Genomic DNA, 22,103 nt, shown 5'->3' with positions numbered 1-22,103 from the left:
TGCTCCACAATCTACCAGTATTTTATTAACTGGGATGTTTTCGACTTTTCCAGTGATGAAGAGGGGTTTCAGGTGACTCTTCATGGTTTCACTGGGTCTTTCGAAAAAAGCAATATGCTCATCGATACAACCATTGTTCATTACATAGTAACAGGCTGGTTTTCGAGCAGCCATTTCCTTCTCAGTGATACTGTCATTATCATCGACTTCGGCGATCTGGTCAAATTCTCTAGGAATTACGGATACTACTCCGACTAAAATGTATAAGGAATCCTCCGAACCAGAGTCGAAGTTGTCAGTTAATAACTCATCTTCGGCAGCCATCTGATTTCTCCGGCCGTCTTACTTGAAATCTTGGGATCTCTTTTGGTGAAGTTTGGGCAATCCTTTTTCTTCACCATCACGTTGGTACTTGATTCAGCTTGGTCCATTTCACCAGCTTCTCTTTTGGCTTTTCGCCTTCTTTGTTCTCTTCTCCACTGATATCTCGTCATAGGATTCTTTCCTTTCTAGTTTTCAGACACATGTGTGGTCCTTTTGTCGGACCTAAATTCCTGGCGGTAAGCCAGCGACGAACCTCTTTCAACCTCGAAGTTCTACCACTTTCCATGACCGCGTTTCCTACCCTCAGCCTGGTTAACCCTCTTCCCATCTGATCCTTCGATGCTTGGCTTAAAGGTCATGGGTTGGAAATTTCGCCCAACTTGCTTGGTTTCACTCAACTTCACCATGGGGCGCCTAGGATCAGGATATCTCCTGAGATCCAAAAACCTTTCTGGCTTACCCGCTTGATTATTATGGATGGCTTTACGGAAATTTTGGTGATTCACTCTCCTAACTCCTTCCAGATTCTGAGCTGCCCTTTTGTCGAAGACAGCGCTGCACCTGGGGCATAGCATAACTTCCGATTTCTTTTTCTGGCACCTTCGAAGGAAGTCCGACATAGTTTCTTCCTCCTGAGGGAAGGATACCTTGTTGTATTCCTCTTGTCGACATTCATCATCGACCTCCATGGAGACTTCTCGAGATAAATCCACCATATTAACTTCCATGTGGATATCCTCAATAATATCCAACCTTTGGAATTTTTTTTGAAGGTCGTCAGTGGCCTTATCCAACTGAATGAAATTATCAGCGGTTTCTTTTGTGATCATCACTAACTTTTAATTTCCAGCACCCTCGACATCTGAGGCTTCAACATTTTCTTTGTTGACATCCTTTGTACCCCTTTGGGCGAAATCGCCAAGAGGTGCTTGCTCGAAGTACTCATGTACTCTGACCATGACAAGCCCATTGACAAAGTCTTCAATAACTTCGGTCATACATAAATCATCAGCAACTTCAGTGAAATTCACCTCCTCTGGCTCAGTATAATGAGCCTCAGTGATCTGTAGAGGATCAGAGTCGATTTTCATCTGACTCCGTGTCTTATCATTGAACTTGAGTCTTCCCTCTTGGATGGCATTCTGTACAAGATCCCTGAAAAACAAAACATTGAGACGTTTTATGACCCAAAAACTATGGTATTTACAAAACCCTCGTTTCTTTCTTTGTTCTAAAGGGGGTACTTTAGCACCCGGAGGTACTATCATCTGACCATCTTTGACCAGTAAGTCAAAAATTTCGTCACATTTTGTAACGTCGAACGTATATGTTTTCTTAGGAAACTTATCATTCTTTTCAGGTTCGACGGGCTTTTTTCCATTCAAAGGAGCTAAAAATGTGCACGCATATGGAGGCCCTTGTGTTAATTCAGCAAGGTCGACCTCATTGTCATCGAAGTCTGGACCTTCATGACATGAACCTTCGTCATCTTTCCTGAACTCGACATAGACCACCCTTTTACCTTTGTTCGTCCTAGCCTTTTCTTCTTTTAAATGTTCTACCTGTCGAACTCTATCAGCCAATTGGGCCATATACCTTAGGTATTGAGTATCCAATTTCTTTCTAATCGAATAGTCAAGACCCCCAACAGCCATTTCAACCAATTCATGCTCTGGTACTTGTGTAAAACACTTGGCTTTGAGTAGTCGAAATTTGTTCAGGTTGTCATTGATTGGCTCAGTGAATTTTCGTCTGAGACTAGCCAACTCTTTCAAACTTATCTTCGTTTTCCCCATGTAGAACTGCTCATGGAACATTCTTTCCAGTTGGTTCCATGAGTGGATTGAATTTTGGGGCAAAGTTGTGAACCATGTGAAAGAATTCTTTGTAAGAGAACTTGGAAAAAATTTCATCTGAAGTCTCTCATTATTTGACATATCTCTAGCTTCGATTAAATATCTCGCCATGTGTTCGACAGTAGACTCAGTAGTATCCCTGGCAAACTTGGTGAATTTGGGGATTTTGGTCCTCAGGGGTGCATCCGTTTGTAAGATATATTCTGCTAAAGGCGACGTATAATTTGGTCTTCTAAGGCCCAAATTTACCCCATTTTGAACCATAATTCTTTCGACTATAGCTGCTAGGTTATTATCTGCTGCCACATCATCATGTCGAACTTGTCGTATGATATCATCAGCATTTTGATTCCTATTTACCATTAACACTTTTGGTTCCTTGGGTAGAAGTGGTTCAATCCTAGGGGGTACTACTACTCCCCTCTTGATTTTGTGGGATCTAGTTAATGGTGAGGTCCTCCTCAAACGTGGGCTCTTGATTCTCTCTTACCCAATCCCTAGGCAGGGGACACTGGTGCTGAGGTATACCAAGAAACGCAGGCATTCGAGCCACTTGTGTTGTCATCTGTTGATTCGACTGAGTCGTATTCTGAATCAGAGGATTTAACACAGTGGTCAAAGTTTGAGTTAACATTTGGACCATTTCATGATTGCTTTCGTCCATTTATGGCCTCCATGCCACCGCAAAATTATTGGTAAGAGTGGGTAGTTGTGTTGGGTGTCTTAGACTTAACGCTTGATTGGTTCGACCCGTGTTTATCCCGGACCCTTGCACTGGAGAATTTATGTTAGCAGTCGGTTCCGGAAAAGTAGACGCAAAATTATTGGTAAGAGTGGGTAGTAGGCATCGAACTCACCATAGACGGAACTACTTCGGATGCATGCATTGTGGTCGTGTTTGCCCCTATCACAGAAGAAGAGGGCGATATGTTGCTAGTTGATGGATTTTGAGAATTTTAAGTGTCTGGCGGATTCATATTTTCCATCCTCGTCTGGGATTCTCTCCCTGTTTGTCGTTTGTCGTTTGTGGCTATTTTACCACTTCTTAAAAGCATACAACGAATCTTTTCCCAAACAAAACTTAGCAATCAAAATCTTACACTATACGTGACGTTAGCACTAGTCCCACTAGGCGTGCCAATTTGTTTACCTTGAAAATTGGTAAACAACCATTGATCTTCCAAATTTCTAAATTTGGTTACTCGTAGGATCGATCAGATTGATCCTAGGACATGTGTTAAGTGTCTCGTAAACGTGGTAGTAATAAATGATCAAAACTAGACGTCAGATTAGAGTTTTAAAGAAAATTAAAGACAAAGGGTGACTTAAACAGAAAGAAAGGTCTTGTGTAACACCCCAATAAAAATAAGATAATTATTTGATTTAAATTAATATTATATTTATTAATTTAGTTAAATAATTGGAATTATTGGATTATTATTATTATTATTATTGGAATAATAATTATTGGAAAATATATATAAGTTGGAAATAAGAAAAAGAGTCCATTTGGTAAAGAAAGGGTTTTTACGTGAAAAACAGAGAAGCGGCTGAAAAGTGGAAAGTGGAGAAAGGGCAAAGAGGCAGAACAAGAGGAAGAAGGTTGAAGAAGGAAGAGCTTGAAGCTAAAAGATTCGCCGGATTAACTCAAGTAAGGGGGGTTTATCGTCGTTTAATGGGTATTATGGTTTAACACTGTTAAGTTTTAGGCAGGAAGCGTGTTTGTGCTGCGTTAACCGGTTAACCCAGGGCGTTAACCGGTTAACACTGTTGCAGAGTGGAAAAATTGTTAATTAAAATGTTGTGTGCCTAATTGATGGTTGCCTATATCGGTGTGTGATATAGTAGGGATTATTTCCCGCTGTTTTGAGCAGTATAGGTATTAGTAGAGTGTGCTAATACTGTGTTTAATTATTTGACATGATATGATGTGTTGATACATGTGTTGATACTGTATGATGGTATGCATAACGTTGTGAGTGTGTATGTTATGCATGTGTTGTGAATGGACTGTTTTATGGCTTAGAGAGTGAGCATCGGTCCATTGTGGATTATTGTTGTGATGTTGCATTGCTAGGTGATTAGCGTGCATAATGTGGCCTTTATGGTGGTAGCTAATTCCCATGGTGAGGAATTAGTGATGTTAGTCATTTGGACTGTTTTTGATGTTTGCATGCTAGGTGAATTAGCGTGCATAGCATGGCCCTTGGGGTGGTAGCTAATTCCCATGGTGAGGAATTAGTGATGTGAGTCACTAGGTCTCAAATGAGTGGGACTGGTGAGCTTGGTAGCCGTACCTGGATTTGGTCGGTGAAGTTGAACTATATGTTCACGAATAGTCGGTACCGCATGCATGGAGTCTCATTGCATAATATATGTGTAGTGTATAATGTGAATGGATGTATTCCAATGTTATACGTGTGTTATGTTGGCATTGAGCATGAGTATGAATTGTGTTGATATTGAGTATGATATTTGAGTTGATGTGCCGTTACTGAATGTGTGATACGATTAGGGTGATTAATGTGTTAAATTACTTAACATGACATTATATTCTATAATGCTTATTATATCGATTGAGGAACTCACCCTTACAACTATTTTCAGGTAACGAGCAGTGATTGAGTAGAAGCTAATGCTTGGAGTCTAGTGTAGTCTCCTTAGTGGGTCATGCTCTGATAGATGTAACATCGGGAGGGAACATTTTAATTGTGTTGTTGATGTTTGTTGAACCAGTTTACATGTAGTATGTTACATGTTTTGAATGATCGATTTGATCTCTATCCGCTGCGTATTGTGCAATACTTTATGTTTTGAGTTAAATAATGAGCATGACTAAATAGTATGACGAATGGTGCAAAATAAATGTGTGACACCCTTAATGGCATGATTACTCTGATTTATATGTTGTTATTTTAATTAAATATTTGGGGTATTTTAGAAGGGTGTTACATCTTGAATTGGCATTTTGTTGGTATTTGAGTAGAGTATCGGGATTTGTTATCGTCTCCACAGGGATTATGTGATATTGCCGCCGTTCGACAGTTGTTAAGTTCTTAACTTATAGTAACAAGGGGGGGTTTTAGTTTGCGGTTACGGTAGCTTGCATTAAAAGTAAGAAATTTTGATAAAAGTTTTGGTTTTACGATTTGAGAAAGATTGTCAAAGTTAGGGTTCGACGATCACTTTGCATGCATATGTTCGATCAAACAAAACTCATAAACTCCATTAGATGATAAACGCATCCACAAAGTCCTCCCAATGTGTTTATCTCTAACACACATTGTGGGTTTTCCCATTTTGATCCATTGTTGATCTCTCACACAATCTATCAAAATGGCAACTTTTAGGTTCAACTTTTAAGTGAACAAACTCATTCAATACTATCTCTAGCTAAAGAACAAGGATGGATGAAAACCTAGGTCAAGAGTTAGAAAACACCTTTCAATGATAAACCAACACAAAGAGTTATCAATAAAACAAAGTTTTCACCATACATTCATCATCAAAGAGTTTACAAATGAAGATCAACCCATATACATACAAAGCTTATGATCATCTACATCTAACCTTGACAAAATGAAGGACTTAGCTACTCATTTTCATGGTAGCTTGCACAACAAGTTTCGGAAGAAGGTTGATCAACATCTGAGTCGAAGAATCGAGATTGGATGGGAATCCACCTTCTTTTTGTAAAATATTGTTAAGAGAAGATGAATAATGAGAAAATGGGTTTCTAGGGCACAAAAATCTCCTTGGAACCAAAAAACAAGTACAAAAGTTGATGGAAAGAAAAAAGAATATCTTCCAAAAAGTATCCCATGCTACTTATAGAGATGGTTGTTGTGTTGTCATGCTCGCTAGGCAAGCAGAATGGTTCGCCTAGCGAAGCCCACACTTCTCATTCGCTCCAGCGAGGCTTGATGATTTTGCTACTGGAATTGTTCGCTGGAAGCTCGCTGGATGCTCGCCTAGCGAATGTTGATGATTTTGCCACTGGAAGTGTTCTCTACTTCCCTCGCCACAGCGAGTTTTAATCATTTTGCTACTGTAAAAATCTGGGAGTGTTCGCTAGAATCTCGCTGCCTGCTCGCCTAGCGAGTACTTCGCTACATCACTCGCCTAGCGAGCTTGCTGATGTTTGCTTTCTTTCTTGGTTCCTTTGCCATCTTTCTTGTGCCTTAGTTTTCTACTCTTTCATGCCTAATTCCTGCACAATAACACACAAATTAAAGGTACCAAGATCATTTCACATAGTATTGCAAATCAACAAAAGCAAGGGCGATTTCGAACACTTTTTCGACAAAAAGAAGTGAAAGATGCCCACCTTTGATAGCTCAAATAAGCAACCTTTGGAATCTAACAACTCTCCCCAACTAGATTCTTGCTTGCCCTCAAACAAAGTATGCCTCTTGAAGGACAAGAGGATTTGCTTAAAGAAAAAGGTTTCTCCGAAATCGGATAAAATGGCTCAAACACAAGAGAATCAACCAGACACAAGTTCCCAATGGTTAGAATAATACAATACACAAGAACTAAAGCCTTATAGCAATGCAAAACATGTATCAATCCACAACAATGTTATCCTGAATGAAACACCATATCTCTCCTCTTCGAATAAGGATTGAAGAAATTACGCGTTTGCAACCGCGGGGACAATTTCATTCTCCAACAAACAATGCACAAGTCAATTCAATTCATACAATGTCTAACAATTATAAATGTAAATGCGGTAGCACGAAGATCACTAAGGTCTTTTCCGGTTGTAGCTTGGTCAGGTTTACAAACAAGGGTCATATCTAAGGCCATTGAAAACGAACTTGCCGACGCAAAAGAGACATTCACTGTACAAGCTATTCACATATCTCAACTTCGTTCCACTTGTTTCTCATTTGAAACCTTCACAACTCTTATTTCACAACTCAATTTTGTTTTTCACTATTTTTCTTCCAAGCAAGCCTTCATTTTCATTTTCTCTATATATTTTTTTTTCACATCGTATTCACAAAACAGATGTTTCTCTTTTCTAATTTTTTTTCGATGCTTGCTCGGTTATTCAAGAGTTGTGGCACCTACCGATTCCCATTTTCGTTCTCCCCAAATTATCTTTTACTCACCCCAAGTGAATGCTCTTGACTTTTTACGGCAAAAGAACAATTATCAAAAATTTCAGGGTTTCAAGAAAAAAGATTTTGACATCTCGCCTTATTTCAAGCAGAGATTCAACTGTTTAAGCTCAAAGGGGTTCACGAATACTCTCTGCTCACGGGTAAGTTGTATTTGGAACTGATTGTGCTCGAAAGAAAACAAGCGCCTTGATCATTTCTAATTGCTTCCACAAATTCACAATAAATAAAAGACAAAGCATGAATCAAATGAATCAACACGGTTTATTAGAATCCAGTGTTTTAGTGTACAATAGAGGTTTCCTCAAAATTTGTGGTTCTAAGTCCTAGGTGAATCATTCATTCAATTATGTTGCAAAAAGAACAATATTCAATTACGAAAAGAGTAAAGTTCTTAATGCATTCTAAAATTCTAACCGGAGGTAACCATGTACCTTAGCATTATTCGCTTGTTTATTTTTATCATCGCCATCCAAGCTCGGATGCACCTTCATTGGATACTTCTTTGAGGAGCAACCAATCTAGAAGGTTTGACCCTCAACAACCAAAAATTTATTAAACAAAAGAAATTCAAACCAAACACAATAATTTAAAATATAAAACAATAACCATCACTTCAAAATGTTAAAAATGTGCGTGGGGGACAAAACACCCCAAAAAGTACATAACCACAAACCAAATATCTGAAAATGAAAGAAAATAAAACATAACATAAAAAACTTAGTCCTCATAGGACTCAGAACTCTCTTCACTACCGGCTTCAGAACCGGAACCATCATCCTCACCATCATCATCATCAGCAGCAGCACCACCCGAACCAGAAGCACCAGACACACCAGCACCCGTCCCCTCTCTGAAAATAGGTGTATCCTCAGGCCAGCCAGCATGTTGCAGGAACTGCTCACGCGTCATCATAGGATGCTCTCCAGAAGGGTCATGTACCTACAACTGTAACAATTGCATAGAATCATGTATATCAATCATGGGACGCTGAGTCGCCGCCATCCAATCCCAATTGTAATTGAAGACAGCTTGCTGGAAAGGATCAAAACCCTGAGTAAAAGCACCAGGACCATTAGAAGCCCCGGTATCACCAGCACCTGTACTACCCCTGAAGCTCTTCGGCTTACAGTACTTGGCCACATATCAATCATCGATTGCGGATGGAATCCAAACCTGACTGCGGGAGGGTAACTTCACCCTCGACTGAAGGCGCAAAGCCATGATGAGACATGGAAAAGCAAGGGGGCAGTTAACTCGTGCACCCCGACATCAGCCCACTCTCAACCACAGACTTTATCTCAATAGCAATGATTCACGCCACATCGATCTGTACATTAGTGAGAATACAGTGGACCAAGTATTGCCACTAGGATCGGCACGGTCGACGTGTGTGACTTGGGCTTAATATTGGTCAGAACCAGCATCAAGATCAGTTGAGCCAAGGGAATCATATCCTCCCGATGGTACCTCACAGGAACCCCAGATGGGTTCACCTCAACTGACTTTCCCTCAAACAACAGGGCCGCAGAAATAACATCAGTGTCCCTGTGGAGCCTCAGATCTCTGTGGTATGCATCCCTCTCATTAGCTCCCAGATGGAGCGGTTCACCAAGCACTCGGTTGATAGCATCCCTATCAAAAGCGACCTGACGTCCTGACACTCTTGTAGTCCAAGTGAGAGGCTCGTCGTCATTTGGCAACGCGTTCGCATAGAACTCGCGCACAATCTCAATATCGTAGCTTTGGAGTGGAGAGATTAACTTACCCCATCTCTTTCTATGTATCAACCCTGTAAATGTCCGATAATCGCCTTTGGGGTTGATCAAAAACCTCTTCTCAGGTAAGATTTTCCTTTTTTCCAACGCCACATAACGTGCGGCTTGCTTTGCCCCAATGAATTTGTCGGTGTCAAATTGAATTGGCACAGCTCGGGAAGTGCTCCCGACCTTTCTCTTTTTTGAAGCACTTGACCTGGAAGCCATCTGTAAAATCATAGAAAAGAAATAACACACAACCACAAAACAGATTAGAGATCAAAACAGAAAAACCAAATAATGTCATGGTCGCTACTGCTTCGCTTAGCGAGGACCCAACGAATATTCGCTACGGGTTCGCTTAGCGAAGTCGCAGCGAATGCTCGCCACAGATTCGCCTAGCGAAGATGCTAGTGAATGTTATGGGATTCAGAGTTCTCCATTGTTAACAGTCCAATTTCAGTAAACCCTAAGTCTAATGATTCCCATTTCAGAAGCAAAGTGATTTAACATGCTAGGAATTGTTCTAAACATACATGCAAACCTAATGAAACCCAATCTCCCAAATTCAACCTTAATGTCTCATTCTTCAGAATTTACAACTTGAAAGCATAAAGGAATGGAGATAGAACAAACCTGATTGGAGAGGTTGATTGAATTTGTAATGCTACAATTAGGGTTTGCACAAGAGTGATTATCAAAGAGATTGTGTGAGATGGAAGTGAAAAATGTGAAAGTGAGAGTGAGTTCGACTTTATATTCAGACTTAAAACAAAACAAAGAGTTTTGGGCCCAAATGAATGGCCCTCTGAAATTATAATTAAGTTCTGTCACGCAGCGCTCGCTACTGTCTTCGCCTAGTGAGCAGCTAGCGAACAACTCGCTACTGCCTTCGCCTAGCGAGCAGCTAGCGAGCATGACAGGATTTTGTTTTTTTCAAAACAGCATGCACAGCACATTTCAGCAAGGTTCCATCAATTTGAAAACCAATACCACACAACACAAAGCTGTAAATACTTACAATGTTGGGGTGCCTCCCAACAAGCGCTTGTTTAACATCGAATAAGCTCGACGGTTCGAGGTGCTCAAAGAGGAGCATCCAAGCATATTGCACATCTCTCGCGATCCACAAGACCGCCAAGATAAATCTTCAAATGTTGGTCGTTAACCGTCCAACTTTCTTTCTTCTCCAAGTCCTCAATGACAACAGCTCCATATTCTTTGACTTCTTTGACACGAAATGGCCCGGACCATTTAGATTTCAATTTTCCGGGGAATAGCTTCAACCTAGAATTGAACAAAAGGACCAACTGTCCGGGCACAAATTCCTTCTTCCTAAGCTTTTTGTCATGATATTTTTTCACCTTTTCTTTGTACAACCAACTCGAGTGATATGCAGCATTGCGCATTTCTTCCAACTCAAGTAATTGCACTTTTCTTTTTTCACCGGCCAAATCCTTATCAAAGTTCAATAATTTAAGAACCCACAAAGCTTTGTGCTCCAATTCGACTGGCAAATGGCAAGTCTTACCAAATACCAATTGAAAAGGAGTTAGCCCAATTGGAGCTTTAAAAGCGGTACGGTATGCCCATAAAGCTTCATCCAAATTTTGTGACCACTCTTTTTTAGAATTTGACACAGTTTTTTCAAGAATTCTCTTAATCTCGCGATTAGAGACTTCGGCTTGACCGTTTTCTTGTGGGTGATACGGAGTCGCCACTCTATGTGATACACCGTAATGTTTCAAAACGCTTTCTAAAGGTGCATTACAAAAGTGCGAGCCTCCGTCACTAATCAACACACGGGGGGTTCCAAAACGGGAAAAGATGTTTTTCTTCAAAAAAATTATTACCGTCCGCCCGAGGTGAGGCAATCGCTTCAACCCACTTAGAAACATAGTCAACCGCCACAAGCATATATTCATTACCATATGAGGGTGGGAATGGTCCAACAAAATCGATACCCCGAAAATCGAATACTTCAACCTCTTGGATGTTTTGGAGAGGCATCTCGTCTCTCTTACCAATCCCACCACTTCTTTGGCAACTATCACAACTTTGCGCATGGGAATTTGCATCTTGAAAATAGTAGGCCAATAAAATCCTGACTGAAGGACTTTAGTGGCCGTTCTTACCCCATTGTAGTGTCCGCCGTAAGGCGAGTTGTGACAATGCCAAAGAATGCTTTGCGCATCATCGCCAGTAACACACCTCCTTAAGAGGTTATCACCACCCAATTTAAACAAGTATGGGTCGTCCCACACGTAGTACTTAGCATCCGAGAGAAATTTCCTTTTTTGATTCAAAGTTAGGTCGGGAGGCACCAAACCACTAGCCTTATGGTTCGCAAAGTCTGCAAACCACGGCCTAACTTGAACTTTGAAAAGTTTTTCATCAGGAAACTCTTCCCGGATTTCCTTCTCGGAAGCGGTAACCTCCACATTAACTAAGCGAGATAAATGATCCGCCACCAAATTTTCCGATCCTTTCTTGTCTTTGATTTCAACATCAAATTCTTACAACAAGAGGATCCAACGGATGAGCCTTTACTTCGAGTCCGGTTTGGTGAGCAAATATTTAATCGCCGAGTGGTCGGTATACACTACGACCTTGGAACCAATAAGATAGGACCTAAACTTTTCAAGCGCATACACTATCGCAAGTAATTCTTTTTCAGTGGTGGCATAGTTAACTTGAGCCTCATTAAGAACTTTACTTGCGTAATGTATCGCATGAATTTTTTCTTTTTTCTTTGGCCTAATACCGCTCCGATTGCATAGTCACTCGCATCACACATGAGCTCAAAATTTAAATTCCAATTTGGAGCGACTATAATTGGAGCGGTAACCAATTTTTCCTTTAAAATTTCAAAAGCTTGTAAACGCTCATCAGTTAAAAGAAATACCTGATCCTTAGCTAGCAAGTTACTCAAAGGCCTACCTACCTTTGAGAAGTCTTTGATAAAGCGTCGATAGAAACCGGCGTGCCCCAGAAAGCTTCGGATTCCCTTCAAATTCACCGGAGGAGGTAACTTTTCAATCACTTCAACTTTAGCACGATCAACTTCAAGCCCTCTTGACGAGACTTTATGGCCAAGCATTATCCCCTCGGTCACCATGAAGTGGCACTTCTCCCAATTAAGAACAAGATTTGTCTTCACGCATCTTTCAAGAACCGTTTCCAAGTTGTCCAAGCATAGACCAAAGGAACCACCAAATATGGAGAAGTCGTCCATAAAGACTTCCCTTGTTTTCTCGATAAGGTCGGCAAAAATAGCTTACACACATCTTTGGAAAGTCGCTGGTGCATTGCACAACCCAAAGGGCATTTTACGGTATGCGAAAATTCCAAAAGGACATGTGAAAGCCGTCTTTTCATGATCAGCCGGGTCAACCGCAATTTGGTTATACCCGGAATAGCCATCTAAGAAACAATAGTATTGTTGCCCAGAAAGTCTTTCTAGCATTTGATCCATGAACGGGAGTGGAAAATGATCTTTTCGAGTTGCGGTATTCAACCGCCTATAATCAATGCACATAGGCCACCCCGTTGCCACTTTTGTCGGGATCAACTCATCCTTTTCATTTCGAATCACGGTAATGCCACCTTTCTTCGGAACCACATGTACAGGACTAACCCATGGGCTATCCAAAATCGGGTAAATCATTCCCGCATCCAACAACTTAACAACCTCCTTTCTAACAACTTCCTTCATAGTAGGATTTAAGCGGAGTTGCGGTTGAGCTACCGGCTTAAAGTCCTCTTCCATTAAGATCTTGTGCATGCAATAGGAAGGACTAATTCCTTTGAGATCGGAAAGAGTCTAACCCATGGCTTCTTGATTCTTTTTCAAAACATTGATCAAACGGGCTTCTTCATTCTTTGACAAAAGATTTCTTATGATAACCGGCTTTGCTTCGGTCTCGTCGAGGAATGCATACTTCAAATTAGACGATAACATTTTCAATTCAATCGGCGATTTTTCTTCATTAACCTCCTTCTTCAATACTTCCTCCTCAACTTCCCACGGACGTAACTCTTTTAGACTATCAAGTTCCCTTAGGCATTCATCAAGAGCTTGCTCTTCTTCAATTGTGAAAACTTCAAAAGAGTCATCAAGAGCTAACTCCATAGGAGATATCTCATGAATATGCTTGGAAACTTCAAAAGTTGCCTCTTCGATCACATCAATGCGAAAGCTATCACGACTATCCTTTGAATGCTTCATGGCTTCGAATAGATCAAAAGTAACTTCTTCATTTTGGACCCGCACTTTCATCAAACCGTTGTCAACGTCAATCATCATGCGTGCGGTTTTCATGAATGTTCGGCCAAGAATAAGAGGAGCATTGTCATCCTCTTCCATATCAATCACAATGAAATCAACCGGGAAGAAGAATTTGTCAACTTTGACCAATACATCTTGGGCTAACCCATGAGCATGGGTAGTCGACTTATCGGCCAATTGCAAAGTCATCCGGATGGCCTTCATTTCAATGTTGCCAAGCCTCTTCATAATAGACAATGGTATTAGATTAATGCTTAACCCCAAATCAAGTATCCCTTTTCCGACATAGAAATCACCAATTGTAACCGGCAAAGTAACTCGTCCCGGGTCAACCTCTTTTCTCGGAAGCGTCCGTTGAATGATTGCACTACAACTAGCATCTAGGACAATTGTCTCCGGTTCCGTGTACCTCCGCTTTTTAGTATGTCTTTCATGAATTTCGCATACTTAGGCATTTGCTCCAATGCTTCGGCAAACGAAATGTTCACTTGAAGTTGTTTGAATATATCCATGAACCGGGCGTAATGCCGTTCATTCTCCCTCTTAGATGGAGCATGTAGATACAAAAGGTTTTGGATTGGAGTAGCGTCCACTACCTCCTTTCCTTTAGAAACTCTAGAATTCCTCTCTCTTTTCTTTTTTACACCCTCCACCTTCACTTCATCACTCTTATTTTTTTTCTACTTCCATACTTTCTTTATTTTCTACTTCACCATATTTTTCACTTTTTTCAACTTCTTCCTCACTCCACTCCCCAACTTCAACATCAATGTCATCCTCTATTTTTTTTCTCATCCTCTCTCTTTTCACTCTCATCTCTTTTTTTACTCTCACTAATTAACTCCCTTCCACTTCTCGTCGTTACCGCTTTACAATGCTCTTTTGGATTCGTTTGCGTGTTCGCCGAAAACGATGGTCCGGGTTATTGTTCCGCTAGTTGTTTAGCAAGTTGACCAACTTGAGTTTCGAGATTTTTGATTGCCGCATCGTTGCTCTTTTGATTAGCCATCTACAATTGCATAAATTGTGTCAATGTCTCTTCTAACTTTGAAGTCACAACCGGCGGTTGTTGAGGTTGGTAAGGATTTTGACGGCTAGAAGTACCACCCCCATAACCTTGGTTATGGTGATAGTTAGCCCTTGGTTGGAACCCTTGATTCCCTTGAAAGTGTTGTTGTTGATTTTGAGGATGTTGTTGATACGGTTGTTGTTGTTGTTGCCTCGGTTGGTAGTCTCGTTGGTTTGCCATGTAATTCACCTCTTCGAACCCGGGAGGTGGACAAAACCAGGTGTCATGATCACCCTTGCAAAGCTCACAACAAGCTACTTGTTTAGATTTTGAAGGCTCTCTCAACTCTTTTATTTGTTGAGTTAAGAGTTCAACTTGTTGTGAAATGAGTTTATTCTGGGCAAGAATAGCATCGTTTGTCCCAAGTTCGAGCACTCCCGGTTTCTTTAAAGTGTTGCCTCTACTTTGACTTTGGAGGTCATTTAGAGCCATACGGTTAATGATATCAGTAGCTTCTTCGGTGCTTTTAGACAACAAAGAACCACCCGAGGTAGCATCCAATAAAGTCTTGCAATTAGGTTGAAGGTCATTCTTGAAAATGTGGATTTGCGTCAATTCATTAAAACCATGCCCTTTGCACTTTCGAAGCATGGATTTAAATCTTTCCCATGCCTCATTCAATTATTCATTGGTTCCTTGCGAAAACACGGAGATAGCCGTTTTGGATTCCATGAACCTGTTGTGGGAGAAAAATCTTTCAATGAACTTCTCTTCCAACACGTTCCAATCCGTCATGACTGCAGGTGTTTGATCCAAGTACCAATCTTTGGCTTTGCCGAGCAAAGCATGAGGAAATAGTCTTTTGAACAACGGTAGCTCTTGAGCTTGATCAACTCCGGCTGCCAATGCTATCTCTTAAAATTTGGTGAGAAAAGCAAAGGGGTCTTCATGGTCCATTCCGGTGAATGGACTTCCGTATAGCAAGTTAAGAGTTCCCGTCTTCATCTCGGCTTGCCTTCCCGTGTGGTTGGCAAACTGAGTTGTAATCCTCGGACTGTTGACACATGGTGTGGAAACGGGCGGTGGTGGTGGTGGTGGATCCATGATAGGTGTGAAAGGTGGTGTGTGTGTTGTAGAAGAACCTTCTCCTTGTTCTTGTTGTTGTCTAACTTGTTGTCTCCTTCGTCTCGTTCTGCTATTCAGCCTCCTTGCGGTTCTTTCGATCTCGGGATCAAAAAGAAGTTGGTCCTCAGGAACCTGCCCTCGCATAAAACGAAAGCTGCACACTAAACAAAACAAATTAACAAGCACAAGTCAAAAATTCAGAAGTTAAAAATTTAGCAACTATTGCGATGCTCGCAATATCAATTCACAATCCCCGGCAACGGCGCCATTTTGTTGGTATTTGAGTAGAGTATCGGGATTTGTTATCGTCTCCACATGGATTATGTGATATTGCCATCGTTCGACAGTTGTTAAGTTCTTAACTTATAGTAACAAGGGGGGTTTTAGTTTGCGGTTACGGTAGCTTGCATTAAAAGTAACAAATTTCGATAAAAGTTTTGGTTTTACGATTTGAGAAAGATTGTCAAAGTTAGGGTTCGACGATCACTTGGCATGCATATGTTCGATCAAACAAAACTCATAAACTCCATTAGATGATAAACGCATCCACAAAGTCCTGTGGGTTTTCCCATTTTGATCCATTGTTGATCTCTCACACAATCTATCAAAATGGCAACTTTTAGGTTCAACTTTTAAGTGAACAAACTCATTCAATACTATCTCTAGCTAAAGAACAAGGATGGATGAAAACCTAGGTCAAGAGTTAGAAAACACCTTTCAATGATAAACCAACACAAAGAGTTATCAATAAAACAAAGTTTTCACCATACATTCATCATCAAAGAGTTTACAAATGAAGATCAATCCATATACATACAAAGCTTATGATCATCTACATCTAACCTTGACAAAATGAAGGACTTAGCTACTCATTTTCATGGTAGCTTGCACAACAAGTTTCGGAAGAAGGTTGATCAACATCCGAGTCGAAGAATCGAGATTGGATGGGAATCCACCTTCTTTTTGTAAAATATTGTTAAGAGAAGATGAATAATGAGAAAATGAGTTTCTAGGGCACAAAAATATCCTTGGAACCAAAAAACAAGTACAAAAGCTGATGGAAAGAAAAAAGAATATCTTCCAAAAAGTATCCCATGCTACTTATAGAGATGGCTGCTGTGCTGTCATGCTCGCTACGCAAGCAGAATGGTTCGCCTAGCGAAGCCCACACTTCTCATTCGCTCCAGCGAGGCTTGATGATTTTACTACTGGAATTGTTCGCTGGAAGCTCGTTGGATGCTCGCCTAGCGAATGTTGATGATTTTACCACTGGAAGTGTTCGCTACTTCCCTCGCCACAACGAGTTTTAATCATTTTGCTACTGTAAAAATCTGGGAGTGTTCGCTAGAATCTCGCTGCCTGCTCGCCTAGCGAGTACTTCGCTACATCACTCGCCTAGCGAGTTTGCTGATGTTTGCTTTCTTTCTTGGTTCCTTTGCCATCTTTCTTGTGCCTTAGTTTTCTAGTCTTTCATGCCTAATTCCTGCACAATAACACACAAATTAAAGGTATCAATATCATTTCACATAGTATTGCAAATCAACAAAAGCAAGGGCGGTTTCGAACACTTTTTCGACAAAAAGAAGTGAAAGATGCCCACATTTGATAGCTCAAATAAGCACACTTTAGCATCTAACACGTTTATGACTAGTAAAGAAAAAATGAAATAAACGACAGGAATTATAAAGGATTTAAAATAGTAAAGTAAAATTTGCAAGTACTGGAATCTTAAGACTGTAAAGTAAATGTAATGTAGGGAAAGGAACGAAAGGATCTTAAGATTGCAAATGACAAAGTAAAAGTAAGGTGTTTGAAAGGAAGAAGAAAGGAAGAATGTTTCTGGAAAGAAAGTAAAGACAAATTTAGATTAATTTGAAATAAATAACAATGGTGTAGACAACGTACATTCTGCATTTTTCAATTCTTCTTCACACGAATACTTAGTAAATTTGCAGATTTTGTACACAATTTGACACACACTTTTCTAACACTAAGACCCTATATTTATACTGGATTGAAATACCACTTTGATGGTCCTTCACTCACGTCGATACGTATGGCACCTTGCATGTGCATATTCCCTCACCCTGATCCACGTGTGCTCTTGCGGTTTCTGACGAAGGTGAACTTCCCTCCTTTATTTAAATTTCGAATCTTTGATCAAAAACTGTTTTTTAACCGCTTCTTAAAGAACTGCTCTGAAATTTTTGCTATGAGCTTGATCTTTATCCAACCAGCTAAGCCGATTCACCTCCAGCTGGTCGAATTACTTCTTGGTCGAAACCAGCTGTGCATATTTTCCAATTTTGGTAATTTGGGGTGGGCGTCGAAAATATGAGCTAACACATACATAAGTACCAACATTAGACAAAAACTCAAGATCGAAGTGATCCGGTTGTTGAAGGAGTACAAAGACTATTTCGCATGGGATTAAGATGAAATTCCTAGTTTAAACAGAGATCTGGTTAAACAAATATACCCATAAAGCCTAGGAAAAAGCCCATCTAGCAGACCATGAGGCGTCTTGCACCTGAATTTCCGTAGAAGATTAAAGAAGAGGTCGAGAGGCTTCTCAAATGTAATTTCATCTGCTCCACCAGGTATGTCGAATGAATTGCTAATATTGTACCAGTCATTAAAAAGAACGACACTTTGAGGGTTTGCATTGACTTCAGATATTTGAATGTTGCGACCCCAAAGGATGAGTATCCAATGCCTGTGGCGGAAATGCTAGTAGATTTTTCCATAGGACACGAGTATGTTAGCATGCTCGACGGATATTCTGGATATAACCAGATCTTCATTGCTAACGAAGATGTGCCTAAAACTAGCATTTCGATGTCCCAGAGCCTTAAGCGCCTACGAATGGGTATGCTAACAACAAAGCTAGGATATGCTGACAAGGACAATTTTGAGATACTAGCCATAGACTGTTTGGCAGACGAAGATTGGAGAAAGCCAGTAGTAGAATACTTAGAAAATCCAACAACATCTACTGAACGAAAATTCATGTATCGTGCTTTAAGTTATATTCTTATGGGGAACAAATTATTCAATAAGACACCTGAAGGAGTCTTACTTAAATGCCTTAGTGAATCTGAGGCATACGTAGCCCTCTATAGTGTCTATAATGAGGCATATGGGGAACATCAGGTGGGTCATAAGATGAAGTGGTTATTATTTCAACAAGTAATGTATTGGCCTACCATGCTTAAGGATTGTATGGAATTATCTAAAGGGTGCTAAGAGTGCCAAGTGCATGCAGGCATACAACATTGTGAAGCCTTGGCCTTTTAGAGGTTGGGAATTGGACCTAGTTAGAAAAATTCTACCAGCGTCATCTAAAGGTCAAAGATACATTCTAGTGGGTATAGATTATTTCACTAAGTGGATTGAGGTTATACCTTTAACGAATGTAGATCAAGAAACTGTAATCGAATTCATCCAGAAACATATCATCTACAGTTTCGGAATCCCAAAAACTATCACAATAGATCAATGATCAGTTTTCACTGGTCGAAAATTCTAGGAGTTTTCTAAGGAAATGGGGTTTAAGTTATTGACGTCTACACCATATTACGCTCAAGCTAATGGTCAGGTCGAAGCAGCGAATAAGGTAGAAATTGGGTTAATTAAAAATCATGTGGGGAAGAAGACAAGGAATTGGCATAAGACATTGGACCAGATTTTATGGGCGATTCAAACCTCCCCTAAAGAGGCTAGAAACGCTACGCCTTTTCGGCTAACGTATGGTCATTATGCAGTTTTGCCAATGGAAATCTACTTGCAGTCAACAAGGATTCAAAGACACCATGAAATTCCATCTAAGTCTTATTGGAACATGATGTTGGATGAACTAGTTGATTTAGACGAAGAAAGATTAAATGCCTTAGAATTATTAAAAAGGTAGAAAAAGAGGGTAGAAAAATCGTACAACAAATGAAATAAACGGCAGGAATTATAAAGGATTTAAAATGGTAAAGTAAAGTTTGCAAGTACTAGAATCTTAAGACTGTAAAGTAAATGTTGAATGTAGGGAAAGGAACGAAAGGATCTTAAAATTGAAAATGACAAAGTAAAAGTAAGGTGTTTGAAAGGAAGAAGCAAGGAAGAATATTTCTGGAAATATAGTAAATAAAAATTTAGATTAATTTGAAATAAATAATAATGGTGTAGACAACGTACATTCTGCGTTTTTCAATTCTTCTTCACACGAATACTTAGTAAATTTGCAGATTTTGTACACAATTTGACACACACTTTTCTAACACTAAGACCCTATATTTATACTGGATCGAAATACCACTTTGATGGTCCTTCACTCACGTCGATACATGTGGCACCCTGCATGTGCGCATTCCCTCACCCTGATCCATGTGTGCTCTTGCGGTTTCTGACGAAGGTGAACTTCCATCCTTTATTTAAATTTCGAATCTTTGATCGAAAACCGTTTTTTAACCGCTTCTTAAAGAACTGCTCCAAAATTTCAGCTATGAGCTTGATCTTTATCCAACCAGCTAAGTTGATTCACCTCCAGCTGGTCGAATTACTTCTTGGTCGAAACCAACTGTGCATATTTTCCAATTTTGGTAATTTGGGGTGGGCGTCAAAAATATGAGCTAACACATACATAAGTGCCAACATTAGACAAAAACTCAAGATCGAAGTGATCCAGTTGCTGAAGGAGTACAAAGACTATTTCGCATGGGATTAAGATGAAATTCCTAGTTTAAACAGAGATCTGGTCAAACAAATCTGCCCATAAAGCCTAGGAAGAAGCCCATCAAGCAGACCATGAGGCGTCTTGCACCTGAATTTCTGTAGAAGATTAAAGAAGAGGTCGAGAGGCTTCTCAACTAGTTGATTTAGACGAAGAAAGATTAAATGCCTTAGAATTATTAAAAAGGCAGAAAAAGAGGGTAGAAAAATCGTACAACAAAAAGGTTAAAGTTAAACTATTTTCGAATGGAGATCTAGTATGGAAAGTGATTTTACCCATGGATCGAAAAGATAGAACATTTGGAAAATGGTCCCCTAAGCGGGATATCCCTTTTCAAATTATTCAAGTTTTTTCAAATTGTGCATACGAAATCGAAGAATTGGCTGAGCATCGAAGGCTCTTAAGAGTAAATGGGAAATATTTGAAGATATATAAGCTTTCACTTCAAGAGATAAAAATTCATGCATAACAGTTGAAGCCAAAATGGTAAAATCAAATTGGACGATTGCCAAAATGGCCAAGTCATTACATGAAAAGACGCAAAGGGCTTAAAAGTCATTATATTAGAATCAAACAACGCAAGAGACAAACACTTCAAATAAATTCAACCAAGTCAAAAGGGGAGAGAATCCTTCATCTTCTGGTACTTCAACTTCTGAAGTTTTAAGGGTCGTTCCCAACTAGATTTGTTACAAGTAAGATTGTCAATTTCTTCTCCCAACCTTTGGGCCCTTTCCACATGATTCATGCAATTCTTAACTTCCTTCTCCAGCGCATCTCCATCCAGTTTTAGGAGTTTCTATTTGCGCTCCTTAGCCTTGACGATTTGGTTTGCAACTCTTTGATTTCTTGTTCCCAAGCTTCAATGTTTTTGTCACAAGCTTCGACCTCCTTTTTATTTTTCTCATAAGCCTTCTCCAACTCCTCACTTTTCGTAATGGATTTAGTGGTTGCTTCCCATTCTGCTGTTTGGGTTTCTGATTTGCTTTGAATTTTGTTCGAAGCTTCCCTTATTCGAGTAAGGTCAGCACCAACACAATTAATCAGCAACCCCAAATCCATGACAAGATCTGCGACTTCTCTTTGAGTTACTGGAGCACTTCGCTACCATACTGGCTTGTAGTTTGGACCCCTGGCAATGTCGAAGTACTAGGACTCTTCTTTGACGAACCACCTCTTGCACTGATAACAACCTTCATATATTTTAGTGGTTTGCTTTGTTTTAGCACTTCTAACTTTTCACGAGATAGCGTAGTGGCACTTTTAGTTGAAGGTTTTGTGGTGTCTTTGGCAACATCAGCTTTTGGATTGGTCTTGGCTTGTGCTGGTGTGTGTCGATCCTCTTGTACATTCCTTTGTTCGTTAGCATCATCGTCTCGTTCCTCATCCTCGTCCTCTGGGGGGTTCTATGTCGAAGTTGAACATGGATGGATCCTCTTCTTTGTCGTCATCAAGACCACCCATACCTTGGCTAGTTTCTAGGGAACCATCTTCTGATTTGTCTTCAAGAATCTCCCTAGCATCCTACATTTCTGAATCCTTTTCCACAGGGACATCTTAATCCTGTTCATCCCTATGTTCGGAGCCACTAGTATGGGAGTGTTGAGTGATGATTTTGGGTGGGGAATCTTCCTGCATTTCTATAGTAGGATTGTTTACTTCACCCATAAACCCTTTGTCGGAGTCATGAGGAGTTGTGCCATGATATTTGGGAGAACCACTACTTTCAGGGAGGATCATGACGACAATTGGTTCGACTGGGATGTTTGGAACTTCCTGCAGCAACCTGAAAATAAGACAAAAGTTGTGTGAGTCAAAAGTAAAAGAGGATGCAGTTAATTATTCAAAAAAAGATTAAGGTGAATTATTTTACCTTAGGGTCTTCAGCCCCAGGACTG

The 22,103-nt window shown here is 40.1% G+C and overlaps 1 protein-coding gene across 1 annotated transcript; it reads right to left on the bottom strand.

Moving 5' to 3' along the window:
• Positions 1–1,163: 1,163 nt before the first annotated feature.
• LOC127123415 (uncharacterized) lies at positions 1,164–2,543 on the bottom strand. Its single transcript, XM_051053633.1, has one exon. The coding sequence runs from the start codon at positions 2,541–2,543 to the stop codon at positions 1,164–1,166; it is 1,380 nt and encodes a 459-aa protein (XP_050909590.1).
• Between the last annotated feature and the right edge of the window lie 19,560 nt (positions 2,544–22,103).

The sequence above is a fragment of the Lathyrus oleraceus genome, chromosome 2 (genome assembly GCF_024323335.1).
Source record: "Lathyrus oleraceus cultivar Zhongwan6 chromosome 2, CAAS_Psat_ZW6_1.0, whole genome shotgun sequence".
NCBI lineage: Eukaryota > Viridiplantae > Streptophyta > Magnoliopsida > Fabales > Fabaceae > Lathyrus > Lathyrus oleraceus.
The sequence above is the reverse complement of the archived record's forward strand: the minus strand, read 5'-3'. Positions and strand labels throughout refer to the sequence as shown.

Coding starts and splice junctions, on each gene's coding strand:
- LOC127123415 (XM_051053633.1), bottom strand. CDS start 2,543: ATGGTAAATAGGAATCAAAATGCTGATGATATCATACGACAAGTTCGA.